At 42.2% G+C, this 22,168-nt stretch overlaps 1 protein-coding gene across 1 annotated transcript; it reads left to right on the forward strand.

Annotated features, from left to right (window-relative positions):
* Window positions 1-5,964: 5,964 nt before the first annotated feature.
* Window positions 5,965-8,266, forward strand: LOC127317603 (laccase-4-like). Its single transcript, XM_051348171.1, has 5 exons — window positions 5,965-6,069; window positions 6,210-6,361; window positions 6,577-6,821; window positions 6,896-7,990; window positions 8,079-8,266. The coding sequence occupies exons 1-5, from the start codon at window positions 5,968-5,970 to the stop codon at window positions 8,207-8,209; spliced, it is 1,725 nt and encodes a 574-aa protein (XP_051204131.1). The 5' UTR covers window positions 5,965-5,967; the 3' UTR covers window positions 8,210-8,266.
* Window positions 8,267-22,168: the final 13,902 nt, after the last annotated feature.

A 22,168-nucleotide genomic window follows, 5' to 3' on the forward strand; every position in this document is an offset into this window, starting at 1 on the left:
TGGGGTTCCCAACGGTCGCGTGCTGTACGCGTGTCATAGATCATGTGTAGCATAGATGATGTTGACGATTCTCGAAGTTATTTTTCTATCGGGTGTGTGACCAGCGCTCCCGATGGGAGTAGCCCCCGAGTCTATGAGCAGGTGCTTGCACCTGGGCATAGACTCAAGTTGTGCTACTCGATGAAGAACTTGACTATATTCCTGGGCGCAGCGCCTCTTTTTATCGACTCCTGCTGGAGAACTTGATAAAATCCACGCGCTCCCGGTGGGAGTAGACTCTACTCGAGTCGCAGAGTCGAGTTGAGTCTATCAACCTTTATATATTTACCTGCAAGACAACACACGAAACTCGGGTTGAACCTAGTTTACTATCTTATCTATTTTGATATATTTCTTTATAAACCCGATGCTTTGGGTAAACAACTTTGTTATATTTATTCGACTCGCGGAATCGAATGAAATCTCCATGTTTTGTCTCTTTTTCAAATTCTTCGAGTCCAAGAAGATGCTATATTTTCTTCGACAACCATATTGTAGAGGAATATTGGTAAATGTGGTTGGTTCATCTGACAGATCAGGTACAAGTTAATTGCTCTAGTGCCAAATCTGGATAAACCTACTTCAAACTCGTGTCCCCGGACACGAATTCGGGATACCGGCGTAATTCAGAACATTCCGCTTTAGGACTTACCGAAACTGAATTTCAGCAAAATTATCGGACCCATATCGCGTTCGCCGGGATTTTTTTTCATATATGTTGATGTGGATAGAGTGGAAGGGCGCATTCGGGTGCGATGCCATGCCACACAGGATGGATCCTGGGGTCTAACCTTCATGACCTTTTTACGAGTCACTGCATTCCGAGAATATATTGTCTAGCGCCTTGTTCGGCTGATGTAATGACCCATTTTGTCAGGCTTTTCTATATTGTCATCGGGCGTGATGCAGTAGCCAAATTTATCACATCCTTCTATATTTTCGTCGGGTATGCCGCCGATTCTTGTGATGGGAAGAAATGACAAGTCAAGGACCTGAAGATTTGTTCCTCTATCTGTCTTTTTTTTTGTTCCTGCTTGAAGAAAATTTCATCGGGTTCTCTCTTGAATAAAATTTTGTCGGGTTCCTCCTTGAAGAAATTTTTGCCGGGTTCTCTCTTGAAGATAATTTTTTTGGATTCCTCCTTGAAGAAATTTTTGTCGAGTTCCTACTTGAAGAAAATTTCGTCGAGTTCTCTCTTGAAGAAAATTTCGTCAGGCTTTCTCTTGAAGAAAATTTCATCGAGTTTCTCCTTTAAGAAATTTTTGTCGAGTTCTCTCTTGAAGAATATTTTGTCGAGTTCTCTTTTGAAGAAAATTTCGTCGAGTTCTTGCTTGAAGCAAATTTCGTCGAGTTTCTCTCTGAAGAAAATTTCGTCGGGTTCCTCCTTAAAGAAATTTTCGTCGAGTTTCACCTTGAAGAAAAATTCGTCGAGTTCTTCCTTGAAGAAATTTTTCATCGAGTTCCACCTTGAAGAAAAATTTCGCTGCAAGTGAGATTGAAATCAGAGAAGAACCTGATGATGATGTCTGTTGACCTAGATGCTATAGGTATGCACATTAAATCTCTCCATGACACAATCTAGTTTTGAGTTTTCCTGAATCCAAACCATAGGTTAAGATTTCCTTTCAGCACTCGATGTCCAAAAATAAACAATTTTATCATATTTAAAAATATTACTGGAAAATCAAAATATTTAAGTAAAAAATTCAGTAGATAGTTGACGGAAAACATATACGATATTAAATAAAATATTTTAGCGAACCAATTTAACTAAACAAAGAAAGACCAGGAACAAAAATAATTGTAGGCGCTCAAAATACTAAAAAATGCACCTAAATTAATTGAACACAAAAACTAGGAAGTGAGTGCGCCAAAAGTTGGTGAACTAAAAATCAAAATATAATGTGCGATCCATTTTAATGAGCAAAAAAAACATCATGAATGGAAAACAAACATTGGGACAAAAATAATGAAAATGAAAAATATGAATGCAATGAAAAAATAGTAGTTGGTGCACCAAAAGTTTGTGAACTAAAAATCCAAAAATAGTTTGCAATTTTTTTTATTGAATAGTAAAAGTCCGTGAACAAATTTCGGAAGAAAAAATGAAACCCGTGAACAAAAAAAGGCCCTGAATTAAAAAATGACCATGAACAGGAAAAATTACATGAACAGAAAAAGGCGTGAACCAACTTACGAAGAACAGAAAAAGACCATGACTAGAAAAAGGCGTGACCCAATTTGCAAAGAACAAACATAAAATCCAAGAATAAAAAAGTTCATGAACTGAAAAAATTTCATGAACAGAAAAATGTTGTGAACATAAAAAATTCCGTGAACTAATTTATGAAGAACTTAAAAGAGGTCATGACTAGAAAAAAGCCGTGAACCAATTTATGAAGAATAAAAAATATTCATGATCAAAAAAAAAAGATCATGAACTGAAAAATGTTGCGAATAGAAAAATTTCGTGAACAAAAAAGGCCTTGAACTAACTTACTAAGAACAAAAAAAGAAGGTGACCAGAAAAATACCATGAACCAATTTGCGAAGAATAAAAATCGTGAACAAAAAGATCGTGAATTGATTAAAAAAGGTCATGAACAAAAAAATATATCATGAAGCATAAAAATGCAGTGAACTAACATACGAGGAGCAAAAAAATGTTGTGACCAAAAAAAGACAGTGAACCAATTAGCGAATAACAAAAAAATTCCATGAGCAGAAGAAATTCCTGGAAAATATTTAAATTTTAAATATGTTCAAATTTTTTAAAAATCAAATATGAAAATTGTTCAAAAATATAAATTGGTCAGATCTAAAAAAATTAAAAGTGAAAATATTCAAAAAACTAAAAAAATGTTCAAAATCGAAAAAATATTCAGGCTTTTAAAAATTCAAAGAAAACAGACCGACAAAAAACGAAAAAATTAGAAGAAAAAGGAAAAACCGAGAAAACCTTAGAGAACCAAAAAAAGCAAAAGAAACTGAAGAAAAACCAGGAAGTAAACACCAGCGCCCCTAATGGGCCGGGCCCAAACTTAGAATGCCCTGTGCGGCGCCCCAGATAGGGGCCGCAATTGGCGGAGAATAGGATTCGCCGTCCCTGTACGCGCCGAAGCGGCAGCTCCATAGTGCCTCGCTCAAGGCCGCCGCATGCTGCTTCCGTCTCTTTAATTATATTTTCCAATCTCACCGAGATCCCATCGAAACGAGCCAATTCCAGCAGATTTTGTTCACGAAACTGACCTAAACATGACAAATGCTCAATATAAACGTTTCGCAAAATGATTTTACGGATTTAACCATTTTGAGTTGCATTATGGCAAATGCGCTATGCTCAATAGTGTAGCGTCTCTTCCAAGGCACGTGGGTCCGGGTAGTCTTTTTGGTAGCGTCTTGGTGGACGGTGCTACAGTACATAGTATAGCGACTAAGGGAAAGACGGTATACTACTCTTTTTATAAAGCGATGCCTATACTTGATAAAATAAAATAAGAATCGATGGTCTAGGAATTCAAACCCACGACCTAGTAGTAGTCAGCAAAGGCTTTCAATCACCTCAGCTACTATAGTGGTCTATCAATTATCGATAACCGTTTTATATAAAGAGTAGTGCAAAAAAATTCCCTTAGACGCTACACTATGTACTATAGGACTTGCGTGCCACGCTGGCAAGGTGTGCCACGTCTTTGGGAGAGGCGCTACACTATTGAGCATAGCGTCTTTTCCGTAGGTGTTACTTAAAAAGGTTAGATAAGTGAAATAGTTTCTCCGAGAGTTTGTTTTCTGAACATTTTACATGTTTGGATCAGTTTTGTCTAAAACTTCACTCCAGTTGTGCTAGGGGATATTTTCAATGGTCAATTGACTCAAGGTTTTGACTCATAGTGACTTACCAAAAATGGCAGGTCAGTTTTCTACAAAATTTCCTGTCCTTTAGTCTATTTTGGACAATGCCAATAAGAATGTTAGTTTCTCTTTATTTGTTTCTATTCCCAAAATTATTTTTTAGCTTTGGTATGATTTAATTGATATGTATTAGAGTTGGAAGTGGCAAGGATTTTGAGAAGCTTTGATAGGTTGGGATTTTGTAATTTATTAAGTTGATTATCTATTCCAACTTGATTTGGTTTTTGTATGGATCCAAAGTAATAGTGAGCAGTGCCTATTGTTTATATTGGATTTCTTTTAGTGTATGTGATACTTGGAAAAAAATCATATGTTCTACTCTTTGTTTTGGTTCTAGGGTTTACTGTTCTATGATTACTCTTTACGCTAGCGGTGACTATTCTATGGGTATTATTGTTGTCCAATGCAAGTTATTCTATGGTTATTCCTAGCATTGCTCGATGTCATGTTCTATTTGTCCGGTTTTACTAGCTCAACATTTGATCTCTTTCTTTGGCTATTTGCCTTTTTTTACTTCCAGCGAATGGACTTTTTCCCATAGGCGGCGGTGCATTCAGCCTGGATGTTTCATCATTCGCTTCACTTCCTATCACCCGGTCGATCATCTGCTCATTTGTACTCTATATACAAACGAGAGACTGGGAAGAGGAGGGAGACCCATGGGATAACGAGGAAAAGTTAGGAGGCAAGATGGAAGGGTTGGCATAATGGAAGTGGACGTGCGGTTACAAAAAAAACATAGCTGGCACTGGACCGATTCCCTAAAAAATATAATAAATGATCCAAAACTAAACATTGATGTCTACATGTAGAAAAGTTTGAAGGGCAGGATGTAGGATGACAAGGTGCAACACAAAGGGGGGGATGGGGAGACCTAAAAGGGGCAGAATAGCAAGGGCACGTACTGGCGTACAGGTGGGCATTTAAGTAAGCACATGGAAGAAGGAGGTGGATGTATCTCGATCCTTGGTCCCCCACTGCAGCAGGATAGCCACGAGGCAGTCTTTGTGACGAGGAGACTAGCCTCTCCAACAGAAGTCAAACTGCCTTGCAGCCCATGGGGAGAGCACCCCCCTGGAACCGTTGGATAGGCCGAACAAGAGAGGGCATGATGCCAGCAATAGCAATATCCAGAGTTAGCAGTTTTATGCGTGTTGTGGCAAAAAAAAGGTAGGGACATGACGAAGAGGAGATGTCGTGTGGTTTTGTTCCTCCAATCGTGAAGCAACCTTCATGATAGAGCCATCCACGGGCTTAACAGAAAATCCACCGCACGTACCCAAAAACTAGGAAGCTAACGGGAAGAGGCGGGAAATAAATCAAATCAAAATCAGCAGCATGAGACAAAGACAAAGAGCACCCGACACTTGATTGGGGAGAGAGATTAGCAAATGGCAACAAGGAAGCCTCGGAATCCAATTAATTATGTACTATTATTTGTTGCAAACTGAATTAGGTTTGACATATATCTTACCAACAACTGCCGTGCTGTTACCCATGGGTGGGTGGGTGGGTGGGGGGGGGGGGGGGGGTAACTATCCCCCTAGGGAGAAAAATGTACTTTTCTTTAGTATATATAAGGTTTCTAATGGTTCATTGGTTCCATATTATTTGCACTTGTATTGTGATCGTTTTTGGTGTATTTTAAGTTAAGGGACAGCCCTTCGACATGCTTCGGACTTCTCAATTAGCAAAGTGCTGAACAAGCATGGATAGAATATAAATAGGATTGCAATGTCACGCCTAGTTCTATTTAAGTTTTTTTTTTTTTGTTTTGGTATGCTCCTTTTATGTTTTATATTTATCACTCATCACATAGAGCACGAGCATCTAAGTCACACTCATTTATTAAACTTGTTCTATTAGTGGACTAACATTACTCTAGTGCTATATATATACAAGCTCTAGGGCGCTCCATTCCGGCACTCGCTTCATTCCCCATTACCTGGTCGACCATCTGCTCTCCTCGAGCTCAAGACTATAGCTAGCTAGGTAGACACCATGAGCGCCGTGACCATGATCTCCTCCGGTTTTCGTCCATGCTCTCTCCTCGTGGCAGCAACCCTGACACTGCTCATCATCCAAGCGCAGGGCATCACCAGGCACTACCATTTCAACGTACGTCTCCCCTTCCACTAGTTAGTTAGCTAGCTCCTTCATAATCTGCATGGTGGATTTGCTGATTTTTATCACACCCGCGTACGGTGGTGTGTTCTTGATTGGTGCTTGTTAATGGAGATCAGGAGATGTGCGTGCAGGTGCAGATGGCGAACGTGACGATGCTGTGCGGCACCAAGAGCATCGTGACGGTGAACGGGCGGTTCCCGGGGCCGGAGATCGTCGCCAGGGAAGGCGACCGCCTCCACGTACGCGTCACCAACCACGTCGCACACAACATGACAATTCACTGGTACACTTGACTTTCAACTAGCCTTAGCTTTTTACTAGTAACGTATGTTTTTTCCCGATATATCGATTAATAGTGGTGGTAACGTATGTTCAGCTGTGACCAAGCTTACTTGAATCAGTTCCTGCTTAGCTCCTTTTAAACCGGTAGCTAGCTCTAGCTTTTAACCAGTAGTAACGGCTACCGTCGTCAAGCTTATCGCTGTTGTCGTGTTGCAGGCACGGGATCAGGCAGCTGCGAACGGGCTGGGCCGACGGGCCGGCGTACATCACGCAGTGCCCGATCCAGACGGGCCAGACGTACGTGTACCGGTTCACCGTCACCGGGCAGCGCGGCACGCTGTGGTGGCACGCGCACATCTCCTGGTTCCGCTCCACTGTCTACGGCGCCATCATCATCCTCCCCAAGCGCGGCGTCCCTTACCCCTTCCCGGCGCCGCACAAGGAGGTCCCAGTCATCTTCGGTGAGCCCTGCTGTATGCATTCTCAGTATTTCGAGCGTCGGCCATCACGAAGCTTAATCTGTTGGGTTTTGCAGGTGAGTGGTGGAGGGCCGACACGGAGGAGGTGATGAGCCAAGCATTGAAGGTTGGCGGACCGCCGAATATCTCCGACGCGTACACCATCAACGGCCATCCCGGGCCGCTCTACGACTGCTCCGTCAAAGACACGTTCAAGCTGAAGGTGGCGCCGGGGAAGACGTACCTACTGCGCCTAGTCAACGCTGCCCTCAACGACGAGCTCTTCTTCTCCGTCGCCAACCACACCCTGACCATCGTCGAGGTTGACGCCGTCTACGTCAAGCCCCTCACCGTCGACACACTGGTCATCTCCTCGGGCCAGACCACCAACGTCCTCCTCACCACCAAGCTGTTATACCCCAACGCTAGCTTCTACATGTCCGCCACAGGATACTCCGTCGACCGTCCCCCCGCCTACTTCGACAACACCACCGTCAGTGGCATCCTCGAGTACCGCAACCCGTCCACATCAAGCTTCCGCAAGGAGCTGCCGATCTTCAGCCCGACACTGCCTCCCTTCAACGACACCAAATTCGTCGTCAGCTTCATAACCAAGCTCCGCAGTCTCAACACGCCGGAGTACCCAGCGGCCGTGCCGCGGTCAGTGGACAAGCGGTTCTTCTTCACGATCAGCCTTGGCACACTCCCGTGTCCCGAGAACACGACGTGCCAGGGCTTCCACGGCGGGCAGTACGCGGCAGCCGTGAACAACGTCTCGTTCATTCTCCCTTCCAAGGCGCTCCTGCAGTCGCACTTCACCGACCAGTCCACAGGCGTCTACCAGCCCGACTTCCCGGCCATGCCACTCTCGCCGTTCAACTACACGGGGACACCACCGAACAACAGCAACCTGGGCACGGGGACCAGGCTGCTCGTGCTGCCCTACAACACCTCGGTGGAGCTGGTGATGCAGGACACCAGCATCGTCGGGTTCGAGAGCCACCCCCTGCACCTTCACGGCTACAACTTCTTCGTGGTCGGGCAGGGGTTCGGCAATTACGACCCGACCACCGATCCGGTCAAGTTCAATCTCGTCGACCCCGTCGAGCGGAACACCGTCAGCGTGCCTCCTGGCGGCTGGGTGGCAATTCGCTTCCTTGCTGATAATCCAGGTACCACCTAAAGTTACAATTATACAATCTATACGTGAGACAGAGCGACCTAACTAATAACAAAAATTCATGTGTGCCTCTGACGCAGGTGTATGGTTCATGCATTGCCATTTCGCGGTGCATACGGCGTGGGGGCTGAAAATGGCTTGTCTAGTGCAGGATGGTAGCAATCCCAATGAGAAACTGCTCCCACCGCCATCTGATATGCCCAAATGCTAGATGTAATCACAGCTGATGTTGGGCAATCAGAACACACACATAACGTGTGGTATGAAAACTGCAGCGGAATAAAGTACAACTTCACCTTCCTTTTTATGCCCAAATGCTAGGAGGAACTTATCACAGCTGATGTTTAGTTCTTGGGCAATTAGCACATAACCTGATATTGAGAACTGACGCGGAATAGAGTACAACTTTAAAAACCCCTGTGGCCCCGCTGATATAGTTGCTCATCACAAAATTAAGGGTGTGACTATTTCGACTGAGAACTAACTTCGTTCTTAGTCAGGTGATGTCATCAAATTTCAGTTGCAACTCATGTTACAACTTATAACTAGGACAAATCACGATGCAAATCAAATGGTGTAGAACTTGACTGAGTACGAAGTTAGTTCTCAGCTAGGCAGGAACATATGCAACAGGCAGGAACATATATGGAGGTACCAGACGCCGAACTAAAGCCAATGTATGTCATCTAAAATATGTTTTTACAACCACAATAGCAAAAAAAAAAATTAAGAATTCAACGACACCAAATTTTAACATGGAAAACTAAGGAGTACTTGGTGTAAAGACTTCACTAATACAAATTGTAACATGTGTTAAAATCTTATTTCCTTATCATCAATTTTTTTCTCCATAGTTTGAAGCCATTAAACATACATCAAGATTTCACTATCTTGGATGTCATCAACAAGATTTAGAGAAGAAGAGTTAGGGTTTGGAACAATCTAACTAATGGTGATGTAACCATAGGTTGAAAGAGACAAAGTAGTAGATGTTTTTTCTGAAACAAAGCAAAAGATTTACCATTTTCACTAATTAAGAGAGGTTTTTAGAAGTCTTACAAACCCGTCTTTGCCAAAGAGGACAAGACCACAAATACAAGAGAGCTACTCTCGCGACGTTACATTACTTAAAGCTTTGGCACCGGCAAGAACCACATAGCCGCCTCCTCTTTTATTTTCGAAACAAACATAGCGACGATAATGGATTGGTTTCAAAAAACGCATACATTTTTTTCCTTCTAAATCTCCCAAGAGACGAGCATTCAAAGCGGGGCCAATGCATTTCTTGATTGTCCTCTCTTGTGTATGGCCTCAATCCACCACTCTTGACGGAATTAATGGACACCATGCCAACTTGACGAATTAATGTCCTCAAGACCAAGCCAAGACTTTAAGTTGGACCACACACGAATCGAGAAACTGCACTTGAATAGTAGGTGGGCAGCCGACTCATGGTGTTGATTGCAAATCTTACATAGGCAAAAAATTGACATCCTCCCCATGCAAGTCTATCCGCCGTCTAAACCCTGTTTTGTAGGATCAACCATGCAAAGATTTTGCATCTCGGAGGTGCCCAAGGTTTTCAAACCAAGGAAGGCATCAGAGACTCGGTGAGCCCAAAAATTTCATCTCGTAAGCCGATTTTGCCGAATAGCAACCAAAGCTTGAGGGTCCATGTGAATGGAGGTGAGCATTTTCCAAAGCTTGTAAAATTGAGCAATGTAGTCAAAGGAGAGACCATCAAGAGTGTTGATTTGGGAGACCCAAAAATCATTTTCCAGGGCTTTATGCACCAAGCATTTTTTCTTCTTCTTAGAGCGATTAAATAGAAGTGGAGCCACAAACTAATAGATGTAGACTTAACCACAGAGGAACACCCGTTGTGTAATAGCAAACTCTTCCTTCAACTTACTCTTCGACCTCTTCTTCCCTGAAGCCAAGATGGATTTTCAATCATGAAGCATCCGCTGCGTGGTGTCTTTGGCTGTGTACATCCTAGGAGAGCTCTTGCTGCTTGTCGTGGTCTGGCATTTGCCGGGATCTGGATAGTGTGACTCAGCATTAGGGCCAAATCATTGCAGTTGGTGACTCCCAGTATTATCTACATGCGAAAGTTTGGCTTCTCTCCTGATTTTAGAGGGGAGAGTTTGGGTTAATATATCCATGTTGTGCAGCTTATTTCCCTTGACTACTGAGTACTGACACTGCTTTTGGGTATGCTGGCTTCTCTCTTACAAGGAATAATCTAGCTAGCAGCTTGCAGCAATTCACGGAAACCATTTCCTTGTTGCTACAAGCGTGGTACACCTTTGAGATGTTTGAAAGGTGCAACATGACCATAGTTGCAATTTTGAGGGATATCTTGCAAGAGATGATGATCAAGTTACCATTTTGTTTCCTGCTAATCCATTCAGAAATGGTGTATCGTTCTGTCTGGAACTGAACATGTTAAGAATCAGTGGCGGTTTCTCTTTGAAGATATCAGATTGATGCTTCCATTCTATGGTATTTGCTGCTCAAGGTTTGGAATGTAAGGTGAAATAATATTTTCAATGTGAGTCCTGGCGGTTTTAAACACCAAGCCAAGCGCTTAGTTGCGGAGCTCGCGCTGACCAACAAATAAAAGCTCTGAGGGTTACTGCATTTGGGATAGTGCAAAACCGACGCGTTTTTTCTCATGGCCGCACGATCTTGTACTCACTCCGATTCATATTATTTGCCCAGTAGTATGGATGTACCTACAACTAAAATATGTCTAGATACATCTATATTAGTGGCAACTAATATGGATTGGAGGAAGTATTTTTTTAACAGGCGCACGATCTTGTATGTGACACCAAGACGGAAATGATTCGGTTCATTAATTGACGGTGCAAGCATTACTGCCGTGATATAGTTAAGCACGGCACAATTTATTTTTTTCCTCAATTTTGTTTTCATTATTTCCGCAAAACACTTAATCACAATTAGCCCTAATAAATCCATACTCAATTACACTAAAATCATAATTTTGTTTCATTTAGGATATAAAATTCCATTTACATCACTTTAAGATCAAAAAATTCCATTGCAATGAAAATTCCCTGATGGGAGCTTTTACTGTAGGATTTCTACCTAAATCTGAACATATCAAGTTAACTACAAAATAAATATTTTTTAAGAAAAAATTCCTAGATGTGTTTGTAGTCTGAGGACATCTGTCTTCTCTACAACTCTATCGATTAAAACATCAATTAAGTAAGAGAAATAAAAGCAAGATAAAGCACGAAGAACAAGAGGGGATGAAGAACATACATGCATAACAAGCACGTCGGTGGAAGACTCTTGCATCGGCGTGCCATTAGCATATCGGGCGTTAGGCCAAGGCCAAGCTATAACTCTTTATCTAAAGCAAAACTGGGGATAGATGGGGATGGGATCTATGGTTTTAGATTTTGTAGAGAGGGGAATGTTGCGAGATCTAGGTTTAGTAGTAGGGAGAGGGGAGTGCGACGACGTGGTTAGACAACAAGTGTTTCATATATTATATAGGAGTGCTGCAACATCTAGGGGTTAGCTTAATGCCCCTTGAGTTAGTAATGGTTAAAATTTGGTGGGTCATAGTCGCATGCGGTTGATCAGCCGTATCAAATTAAAGCAATATAAATTGGAGAAAAACTTCTCACATATATTTATTAAATACATAAGAACCAAATTACATATCATTACCCCATTAATTTGCGTCGAGCTTGCTAAATATGTGCAATGTCATCATGGTCGAGAGATGAAGGCATTTTTCCTTAAGCCTGATTACCTTAGGCACCACTGGGCCATGCAATTTCCCTTTGTTCACCGATTATGTATGCAGTGTTGTACTAGCCTAGACGGTGGTAGGTTATCCTTGTCAGCGAGACAATATTGACAAGTCTCTTTGTGGTAAACGTCAAGTCCAATCCACGGTGACATAAGATATGCTCTAGTTTAGCTATTACAACATTAGTAAACCCCGGTCAATCTTGGAACCTACAATGACATACATATCTTCCAGTATGGGTGCTAACACGGCCGAATATTTGTGTGTCGACCGTGAGAACCGTCGAGAATGCTCATCCCGGACGAAAACTTTAGCAGGTGCGAACGGCTTTTGCTGTCCAAATATTTCGCCGGGCACGGGGTCATTTTTGTAGTGGAGACAAGCTAATATGACATCGACCATTTTCAAACATCAGTTATGCTCACACCAACAAGTGAGATTCATGAGAAGAAAATATATTCGCGTTTCCTATGTGTTTACAAGGCTATCAAAAGAGGTAATGATATAGGGGTGTAGTATAATTTATTAACGATTTCAACATGTATGATGTTTTACTTGCCTGATCATCACCTCATAGAAGATCTTGACCTTCCGTCATTCGGGTTATGCCACTAGAGATGGACGACAAGGCCTCTTCCCCAAGTTCAACAGCGGGGACCCTCTGAGATTAAGCTCGGTGATGGTTCCTCAGAATCTTCGTCTCAATCCTACTTAGATTCAAGTTCATAAGCCAGATAGACCATCTGGAGAGCCACCCGTGGGGCATCAACTGGTATTGAGCATGATGGAGGCCCTTGAAAATTGCAGATGTAGCAATATCGAGTATGTGTTATCGGTGGATGCATGATCGATGTTTGGCTTTGATACGTCTCAAACGTATCTATAATTTCTTATGTTCCATGCTACTTTTATGATGATACTCACATGTTTTATACACACTTTATGTCATTATTATGCATTTTCCGGCACTAACCTATTGACGAGATGCCGAAGAGCCAGTTGTTGTTTTCTGCTGTGTTTGTTTTCAGAAATCCTACAAAAGAAATATTCTCGGAATTGGACGAAATCAACGCCCAGGGTCTTATTTTTCCACGGAGCTTCCAGAAGACCGAAGAGCATACGAAGTGGGGCCACGAGGCGCTGCCACGCTAGGGCCGCGCGGCCAGGGAGGGGCCCGCGCCGCCCTAGTGTGTGGGCCCCTCGTCAGCCCCCTGACGCTGCCCTTCCGCCTATTTATTCCCTCCGTCGCGAAAACCCTATTACCGAGAGCCACGATACGGAAAACCTTCCAGAGACGCAGCTGTCGCCAATCCCATCTCGGGGGATTCAGGAGATCGCTTCCGGCACCCTGCCGGAGAGGGGAATCATCTCCCGGAGGACTCTTCATCACCATGATCGCCTCCGGATTGATGTGTGAGTAGTTCATCCTTGGACTATGGGTCCATAGCAGTAGCTAGATGGTTGTCTTCTCCTCATTGTGCTATCATGTTAGATCTTGTGAGCTGCCTATCATGATCAAGATCATCTATTTGTAATGCTACATGTTGTGTTTGTTGGGATCCGATGAATATGGAATACTATGTCAAGTTGATTATCAATCTATCATATATGTGTTGTTTATGTTCTTGCATGCTCTCTGTTGCTAGTAGAGGCTCTGGCCAAGTTGATACTTGTAACTCCAAGAGGGAGTATTTATGCTCGATAGTGGGTTCATGCCTCCATTGAATCTGGGACAGTGACAGAAAGTTCTAAGGTTGTCGATGTGCTGTTACCACTAGGGATAAAACATCAATGCTTTGTCTAAGGATATTTGTGTTGATTGCATTGCGCACCATACTTAATGCAATTGTCTGTTGTTTGCAACTTAATACTGGAAGGGGTGCGGATGCTAACCTGAAGGTGGACTTTTTAGGCATAGATGCATGCTGGATAGCGGTCTATGTACTTTGTCGTAATGCCCTGATTAAATCTCATAGTAGTCATCATGATATGTATGTGCATTGTTATGCCCTCTCTATTTGTCAATTGCCCAACTGTAATTTGTTCACCCAACATGTTATTTCTTATTGAAGAGACACCACTAGTGAACTGTGGACCCCGGTCCATTCTTTTACATCTGAAATACAATCTACTACAAACATTGTTCTTTACTGTTCTTCGCAAACAAACATCATCTTCCACACCATACATTTAATCCTTTGTTTACAGCAAGCCGGTGAGATTGACAACCTCACTGTTAAGTTGGGGCAAAGTATTTTGATTGTGTTGTGCAGGTTCCATGTTGGCGCCGGAATCTCTGGTGTTGCGCCACACTACACTCCGTCACCAACGACCTTCACGTGATCCTTGACTCCTACTGGTTCGATAACCTTGGTTTCTTACTGAGGGAAAACTTGCTGCTGTACGCATCACACCTTCCTCTTGGGGTTCCCAACGGACGTGTGCTTTACGCGTTATCAGGCTTCATATGAAATATTTGGTATCAACTTCAAGTCATCTTTCTTTCATATTTTGCGTTTAGAAACCTTTGATCTATACTCGATGGGTTGTCGTCGAGATGCCTTTTACTATGAGCTATAATGAAAATATATTTCATGTTCGAAGAAACTTACTCTTCTTTGCATTACTCTCGGTTTTTTCTCTTCTCCAATGGAGACTAACCTAATCTTTTTTGCAAGATGAGGGGGTTAAACTATTTCTTTCCTTATGTGAAAGTTCCAATTTTCCCTAGATCGTACCCTAATGGATGATATGTTGTTGCTCATGTTTGACCTACCTAAAAGTTTTAACTTGTCCATGTCCTCACATCCCACATGAGGCGGATATCCCAACAAATATCTCTTTGAATCACAGGGGATCGAGGCATCACCATACTCTCTACATTGCAACATTTTTATATTTTTCACTTGGAAATATCTTGTTCATCATATTCAAAATATTCTTGTTGGTGTGGATCTTCTCAAGTTGTAGCAACTTGGGATTCAAAACTTCTTGAGTCCAATGATGTGTCGCACCAATGAGCTTTGTTTGGGAGTTAAATCTCAAATTATCGGTAAGATGAACATCAGTTTGACTTTGATGAAACATATTGCATTTCTCTAACTTCATGCCTAACTCCTGGTACTCACAAGTATAAAGGATTGTAATAACCTTCGTTGGAAGGTTTTTTTACCTTGCTTTATATTTGACACAATGGAAGCAAGAGAATATTGGTCAGACTTTAGAGAGATGATAGTCTGAACCACACATATTCTTAAGACTTGATAGAGTTCAATAGTTGGTGTCAATTTCAGTAAAACTAACAATTGCAAAGTAAGTAATAAAGCACTCGGCTCCCAAAAATAAACCACCACAAGAGCGAATGGCATACCTTGTAATTCAGATAGAAAGGCACGTCAATGAAAGTGCCTTGAAAAGTCTGTGTCCCATCAACTTATCGTGGTGCGCCACTAGAAGGGTGCATATATTGTCATGGTAAACTTCTATGTTGATACAAAATTGCGTTGTGGCAGGTTGCATGTAAGAATAGTGTTTTTTTTATGTCGGTAGGTGGACACATGCATAAATTATCTCACTTGACGATATCGGGTAAAAAAATAGATTCTATGCGATGTTCATAGTGGGTTTGATGCCAAAGACTCGTCAAATACGTCCTACTAACCGATAAAGTATGGATTGCCGATTTAACGCTACGTGTTCAGAAGGAGTGACTTGAAGAGAAATAAATGGATCAAGACAACCCATCATATGCGGATGGAACTTTCATTCATTTCATACGAGAGGCTCTTTTCCTCTTTTCTCCCACGATTGCTCTCGCCCCACCGGTCCCTTCTCTTCATCTGCCAAATCCGGGCCGGCATCCCTCTCCCTTCCCTTCTCATGTACGGTAGGTATAATTTAGTTCTAGGATTTGCTGCTAGAGTTGAGGTTTTACTCTATGCTAGTGTCTCAGGTGCGCCAGACGTTCTCAAGCTGTAGCGAGGGTCTTCTCCTCCTCTTCTTGTTCATGGCGCTCCCGAGGTGGGAGCTAAAAGCAGTGACAAAGGTAGGTGAAAGATCATGCTAGAATAAGCTTGACTATGTACCTTCCGATCTTGATGTGGAGGGCTTGGTGCTGTGTGGAGGCGGTAGAAACAGCAGGACGACTTCTTTTCTTGAGCCATCATGGAGACGGAGAATGATAGTGCATGAGGGTTGCTATGCATCGATTGACATAACAAGAAGTTGTTGCTACTTGCGGAGTTAACCAACCAAGGTCAAGTTTTGCCTTAGTTATCCATGGTTCTCAAGGCCACTCCGTGTAATGGTGTCATGTGCACTGTAGCCTCTTCGATCTCTAGACCGGTGTGCCATCAAGGACGCTCTTCAGCAACTCTATCATGATGCTCAATGATGTCTACGCACGCTTCTATTCCTGTAGACAGTGTTGGGCCTCCAAGAGCAGAGGTTTGTAGAACAGCAGCAAGTTTCCCTTAAGTGAATCACCCAAGGTTTATCGAACTCAGGGAGGTAGAGGTCAAAGATATCCCTCTCAAGCAACCCTGCAATTACGATACAAGAAGTCTCTTGTGTCCCTGATACGTCCAATTTGCATCACTATTTTATATCATAATTTGCTGTTATTCATTGATATATTTCACATTTGGAGATGATACTTATGTTATTTCATCTATTTTGCATGTTTCATGATTATTGGAGGATCGCGCACCGGAGTCAGGATTCTGCTGGAAAAAGCGCCGTCTGAATGCAATATTTCGGAAGATCAACAATTGACGGAATTTATATGAAAAATCCTATTTTTCCAGAAGACGGAGGGAGCCAGAAGGGGGAGCCGAGGAGGGCCGCCATGGGCCCACCTCATAGGCCGGCGCGGGCCCTGCCCTGGCCGTGCCGCCCTGTGAGGAGGGGGCCCACAGCCCCCTCTGGCCTCCTCTCCTTCGCGTATTTCTTCGTCCCGAAAACCTAAGCTCCGGGGGAACAGTCGCGAAGAGTCACAACCGCCTCTGCGGGGCGGAGAACACCAGAGAGAAAAGAGCTCTCCGGCAGGCTGAGATCCGCCGGGGAAATTCCCTCCCGGAGGGGGAAATCGACGCCATCGTCACCGTCATCGAGCTGGACATCATCTCCATCACCATCGTCATCATCTCCATTATCATCACCGCCGTCTCCACCGCTGCACATCGTCACCGCCGTAACGATTTGGGTTGGATCTTGATTGTTTGATAGGGGAAACTCTCCCGATGTTGATTTCTACTTGTTATTGATGCTATTGAGTGAAACCGTTGAACCAAGGTTTATGTTCAGATTGCTATTCATCATCATATCACCTCTGATCATGTTCCATATGATGTCTCATGAGTAGTTCATTTAGTTCTTGAGGACATGGGTGAAGTCTAATTGTTAGTAGTGAACCATGGTTGAGTAATATTCAATGTTATGATATTTAAGTTGTGGTGTTATTCTTCTAGTGGTGTCATGTGAACATCGACTACATGATACTTCACCTTTATGGGCCTAGGGGAATGCATCTTGTACTCGTTTGCCATTTGCGGGGTTGCCGGAGTGACAGAAACCTGAACCCCCATTGGTATATCGATGCAGGAGGGATAGCAGGATCTCAGAGTTTAAGGCTGTGGTTAGATTTATCTTAATTACTTTCTTGTAGTTGCGGATGCTTGCAAGGGGTATAATCACAAGTATGTATTAGTCCTAGGAAGGGCGGTACATTAGCATAGGTTCACCCACACAACACTTATCAAAACAATGAAGATTAATTAGCCATATGTAGCGAAAGCACTAGACTAAAATCCCGTGTGTCCTCAAGAACGTTTGGTCATTATAAGTAAACAAACCGGCTTGTCCTTTGTGCTAAAAAGGATTGGGCCACTCGCTGCAATTATTACTCTCGCACTTTACTTACTCGTACTTTATTCATCTGCTACATCAAAACCCCCTGAATACTTGTCTGTGAGCATTTACAGTGAATCCTTCATCGAAACTGCTTGTCAACACCTTCTGCTCCTCGTTGGGATCGACATTCTTACTTATCGAAAATACTACGATACACCCCCTATACTTGTGGGTCATCAAGACTATTTTCTGGCGCCGTTGCCGGGGAGTGAAGCGCTATTGGTTAGTGGAATTGGTGAGGGAAACTTTTACTGTTTGTGCTGATTTTATTTCTGCCTGCTGCTATAATTCATTATGGAGAGATCTTCTCTTGAGTTTTTATTTGGAAAATCTACTACTACTGCAAAGGTAGTGGATGAGGCGCCAGGTAAGGAAGAAATACCATACAAAATACCTATGAAAATTATTGAACGTGTAGTGGATAACCGTTATACAGGGGATGGAACTGTTCACCCTGGAGATCATTTACTGTTCTTACATGAATTATGCGGTTTATTCAAGTGTGCAGGTATTGCTATGGATGAAGTGAGGAAGAAACTATTCTCTATACCGCTGTCTGGTAAAGCGGCGCATTGGTATAAATTACTGGATAATGGGAATTCTCTTGAATGGAATGATATTGTGCCCCGGTTTTATTCTAAGTTCTATCCTCCAAGTGAAATTCATAAGGATCGGAACCGCATATATAATTTTTGGCCTCATGATGGAGAGAGTATTGCCAAAGCGTGGGGGAGATTGAAGTCTTTAATGCTCAAATGCCCCATTCATGAGCTTCCTGGTAATATTATTATTGATAATTTCTATGCAAGACTTTCTTTTCAAGACAAGACCTTGCTGGATACTTCTTGCTCTGGATCATTTACACGCAAAAAAGAAGATTTTAAAAGGGACCTTCTTAATCGGATCCAGGAGAATACTGAAGGATGGGAGAACGACAAAGGTAGAGAATCAGGTATAAATTATGATTATAAATGCATTGAAGCTTTTATGGATACTGATAAATTTCGTAATATGAGTGCTACTTATGGTCTTGATTCTCAAGTTGCTGCAAATCTTTATAAAGCTTTTGCCTCTCATTATGAGTTGCCTAAGAAGAATTTTGATAAGTATCATGAACCGTATAAAGATAAAATTGATTCATCTATAAATAAATGTGTTGTAGTTGAAACTGTTGATCATGTTATTCCTGAAGCTTATATTGAAAAAACTCCTTTCCCTGCTAAAATGAAGGAGTACTCTGTTATAAATAGTGCGGTTCATAAAAGTGAAAAGAAACCTATAGAACCTGAAGAACAAATAAAGGTTGAACCTGCTGTCGCAATAGTTAAAGATCTTGTGAATGAAAATGTGGAAGATGGTCATATTATTTTCTGTGAAGATGCTTCTAATATTGTTTCACATCCTAATAAGTCTAGGAAAGCTAGTGTTCCTATGCTATCTGTTAGAATTGGTGATCATTGTTATTATGGTTTATGTGATATTGGTGCAAGTATTAGTGCTATTCCTTATGAGCTTTACACGGAGATTATGCACGAAATTGGTTCTTGTGAACTTGAAGATATTGATGTGGTTATTCGGCTGGCTAATAGAGAAACTATCTCTCCAATTGGTATTGTTCGAGATGTGGAAGTTCTATGTGGTAAGATTAAATATCCTGCTGACTTTTTGGTACTTGGTTCTGCTGCTAGTAAATATTGTCCTATCATTTTTGGTAGACCTTTTCTAAATACTTGTGGAGCTGTTATAGATTGCAAGAAAGAGAAAATTTTGACTAAATTTGCTGGTGAATCTTATGAGTTTAACTTCTCTAAATTTGCCAAAACTCCTTATAAAACTGATTCGCCTAATAATGATTTTAGAGTTGAACAGTGTGCATCTATTGCTCTTGCTCCTAATAATCCTTTGCAGCAACATTTGGAGAATAGTGAGAGTGAAGTTTTTAGGGAAGAAAGAAATGAGCTTGATGAAATTTTCCTTCGTCAATCTATTCTTAATCATGATTTACCGATAGAAGATCTGGGTACAACACCACCACCAAAGGAAGATCCTGTCTTTGATTTAAAACCATTGCCTGATAATCTTAAATATGCTCATATTGATGATAAGAAAATATATCCTGTTATTATTAGTTCTAAGCTTTCAGAGTTTGAAGAAGAAAGGTTATTGGAAATACTGAAGAAGCACCGAGGAGCTATTGGCTACACTCTTGATGACTTGAAGGGGATTTCTCCTTCTATTTGCCAACATGCCATTAATATGGAAGATGATGCAAAACCTATTGTTGAACATTAGCGTCGTCTAATTCCTAAGATGAAGGATGTGGTAACGAATGAGGTATTGAAACTTCTTGAAGCTGGTATTATATATCCTATTGCTGATAGTAGATGGGTCAGTCCTGTGCATTGTGTTCCTAAGAAAGGAGGAATGACTGTTGTGCCTAATGATAATGATGAGCTCATACCTCAAAGAGTAGTTGTAGGGTATAGAATGTGCATTGATGATAACCCACAAGTATAGGGGATCGCAGCAGTCTTCGAGGGAAGTAAAACCCAAATTTATTGATTCGACACAAGGGGAGGTAAAGAATACTTATAAGCCTTAACAACTGAGTTGTCAATTCAGCTGCACCTAGAAAAGCACTAGTAACAGGGGTGATGTGAAAGCAGCAGTAATATGAGAGCAATAGTAATAGTAACACAGCAGCAGTAATAGTAACACAGAGGTAATGGCACCAGAAGATAGTTGATACTACTTCCAATGACATGTAGAACGAGTATATGGTAATGAGAGATGGACCGGGGTTCCCAGCGATCTACACTAGTGGTAACTCTCCAATAAGTGACAAGTGTTGGGTGAACAAATTACAGTTGGGAAATTGATAGGATTGATAAAGCATTAAGAAAGAACATCAAGATTATTAATCATGTAGGCATGTTTTCCATATATAGTCGTACGTGCTCGCAATGAGAAACTTGCACAACATCTATTGTCCTACCAGCCGGTGGCAGCCGGGCCTCAAGGGAATCTACTGGATATTAAGGTACTCCTTTTAATAGAGCACCGGAGCAAAGCATTAACACTCCGTGAAAACATGTGTCCCTCACATCACCGCCATCCCCTCCGGTTGTCCCGATTTCTGTCACTTCGGGGCCTTTGGTTCCGGACAGTGACATGTGCATACAACTTGTAGATACAATCTAAGCAATAAGTATAGAGCTCAAATCTAAGATCATGCCACTCGGGCCCTAGTGACAAGCATTAAGCATAACAAGATTGCAGCAACAATAACTTCACAAACTTTATAGATAGACTAATCATAATGTATCATTCCATCGGATCCCAACAAACACAACACTGATTACATCAGATGAATCTCAATCATGTAAGGCAGCTCATGAGATCATTGTATTGAAGTACATGGGGGAGAGAATACCAACTAGCTACAGCTAGAACCCGTAGTCCATGGGGGAACTACTCACGGAGCATGATGGAGGCGGTGGCGTCGATGGAGATGGCTTCCGGGGGCACTTCCCCGTCCCGGCAGGGTGCCGGAACAGAGACTTCTGTCCCCCGAATTGGAGTTTCGCGATGGTGGTGGCGCCCCTGGAGTCTTTCTGGAGTTTTGTCAAAAGGTACTGCGTTTTTAGGTCGAAAGGGATTTTATAGGCGAAGAGGCGGCGCAGGGGGGTGCCTGGGGGCTCCACACCATAGGGTGGCGCGGGCCCAGGCCAGGCCGCGCCGCCTTATGGTCTGGTGGCCCTCTGGCCCCTCTCCGACTCTTCTTCGGTGTTCTGGAGCCTTCCGGGAAAAATAGGAGGTTTGGCGTTGATTTCGTCCAATTCCGAGAATATTGCCCGAACAGCCTTTCTGGAACCAAAAACAGCAGAAAACAGGAACTGGCACTGTGGCATCTTGTTAATAGGTTAGTTCCGGAAAACGCATAAAAACATTATAAAGTGCAAGCAAAACATGTAAGTATTGTCATAAAACAAGCATGGAACGACAGAAATTATGGATACATCGCGGACGTATCAGCATCCCCAAGCTTAGTTCCTGCTCGTCCCGAGCAGGTAAACGATAAAAAGAATAATTTCTGTAGTGACATGCTACTTACATAACCTTGATCATACTATTACAAAGCATATGAAATGAATGAAGTGACTCAAGGCAATGATCTATAGTTGCTAACAAATAGATAACATATAGCAAAACTTTTCGTGAATAGTACTTTCAAGACAAGCATCAAAAGATTGCACAAGAGTTAACTCATAAAGCAATAGATTCAAAGTAAAGGCATCGAAGCAACACAAAGGAAGATATTAGTTTCAGCGGTTGCTTTCAACTTTCAACATGCATATCTCATGGATAATTGTCAACACAAAGTAATATGATGAATGCAAATATGCAAGTATGTAAGAATCAATGCACAGTTAACACAAGTGTTTGCTTCTAAGATGGAAGGAAGTA

The sequence above is a fragment of the Lolium perenne genome, chromosome 7 (genome assembly GCF_019359855.2).
Source record: "Lolium perenne isolate Kyuss_39 chromosome 7, Kyuss_2.0, whole genome shotgun sequence".
Taxonomy (NCBI): domain Eukaryota; kingdom Viridiplantae; phylum Streptophyta; class Magnoliopsida; order Poales; family Poaceae; genus Lolium; species Lolium perenne.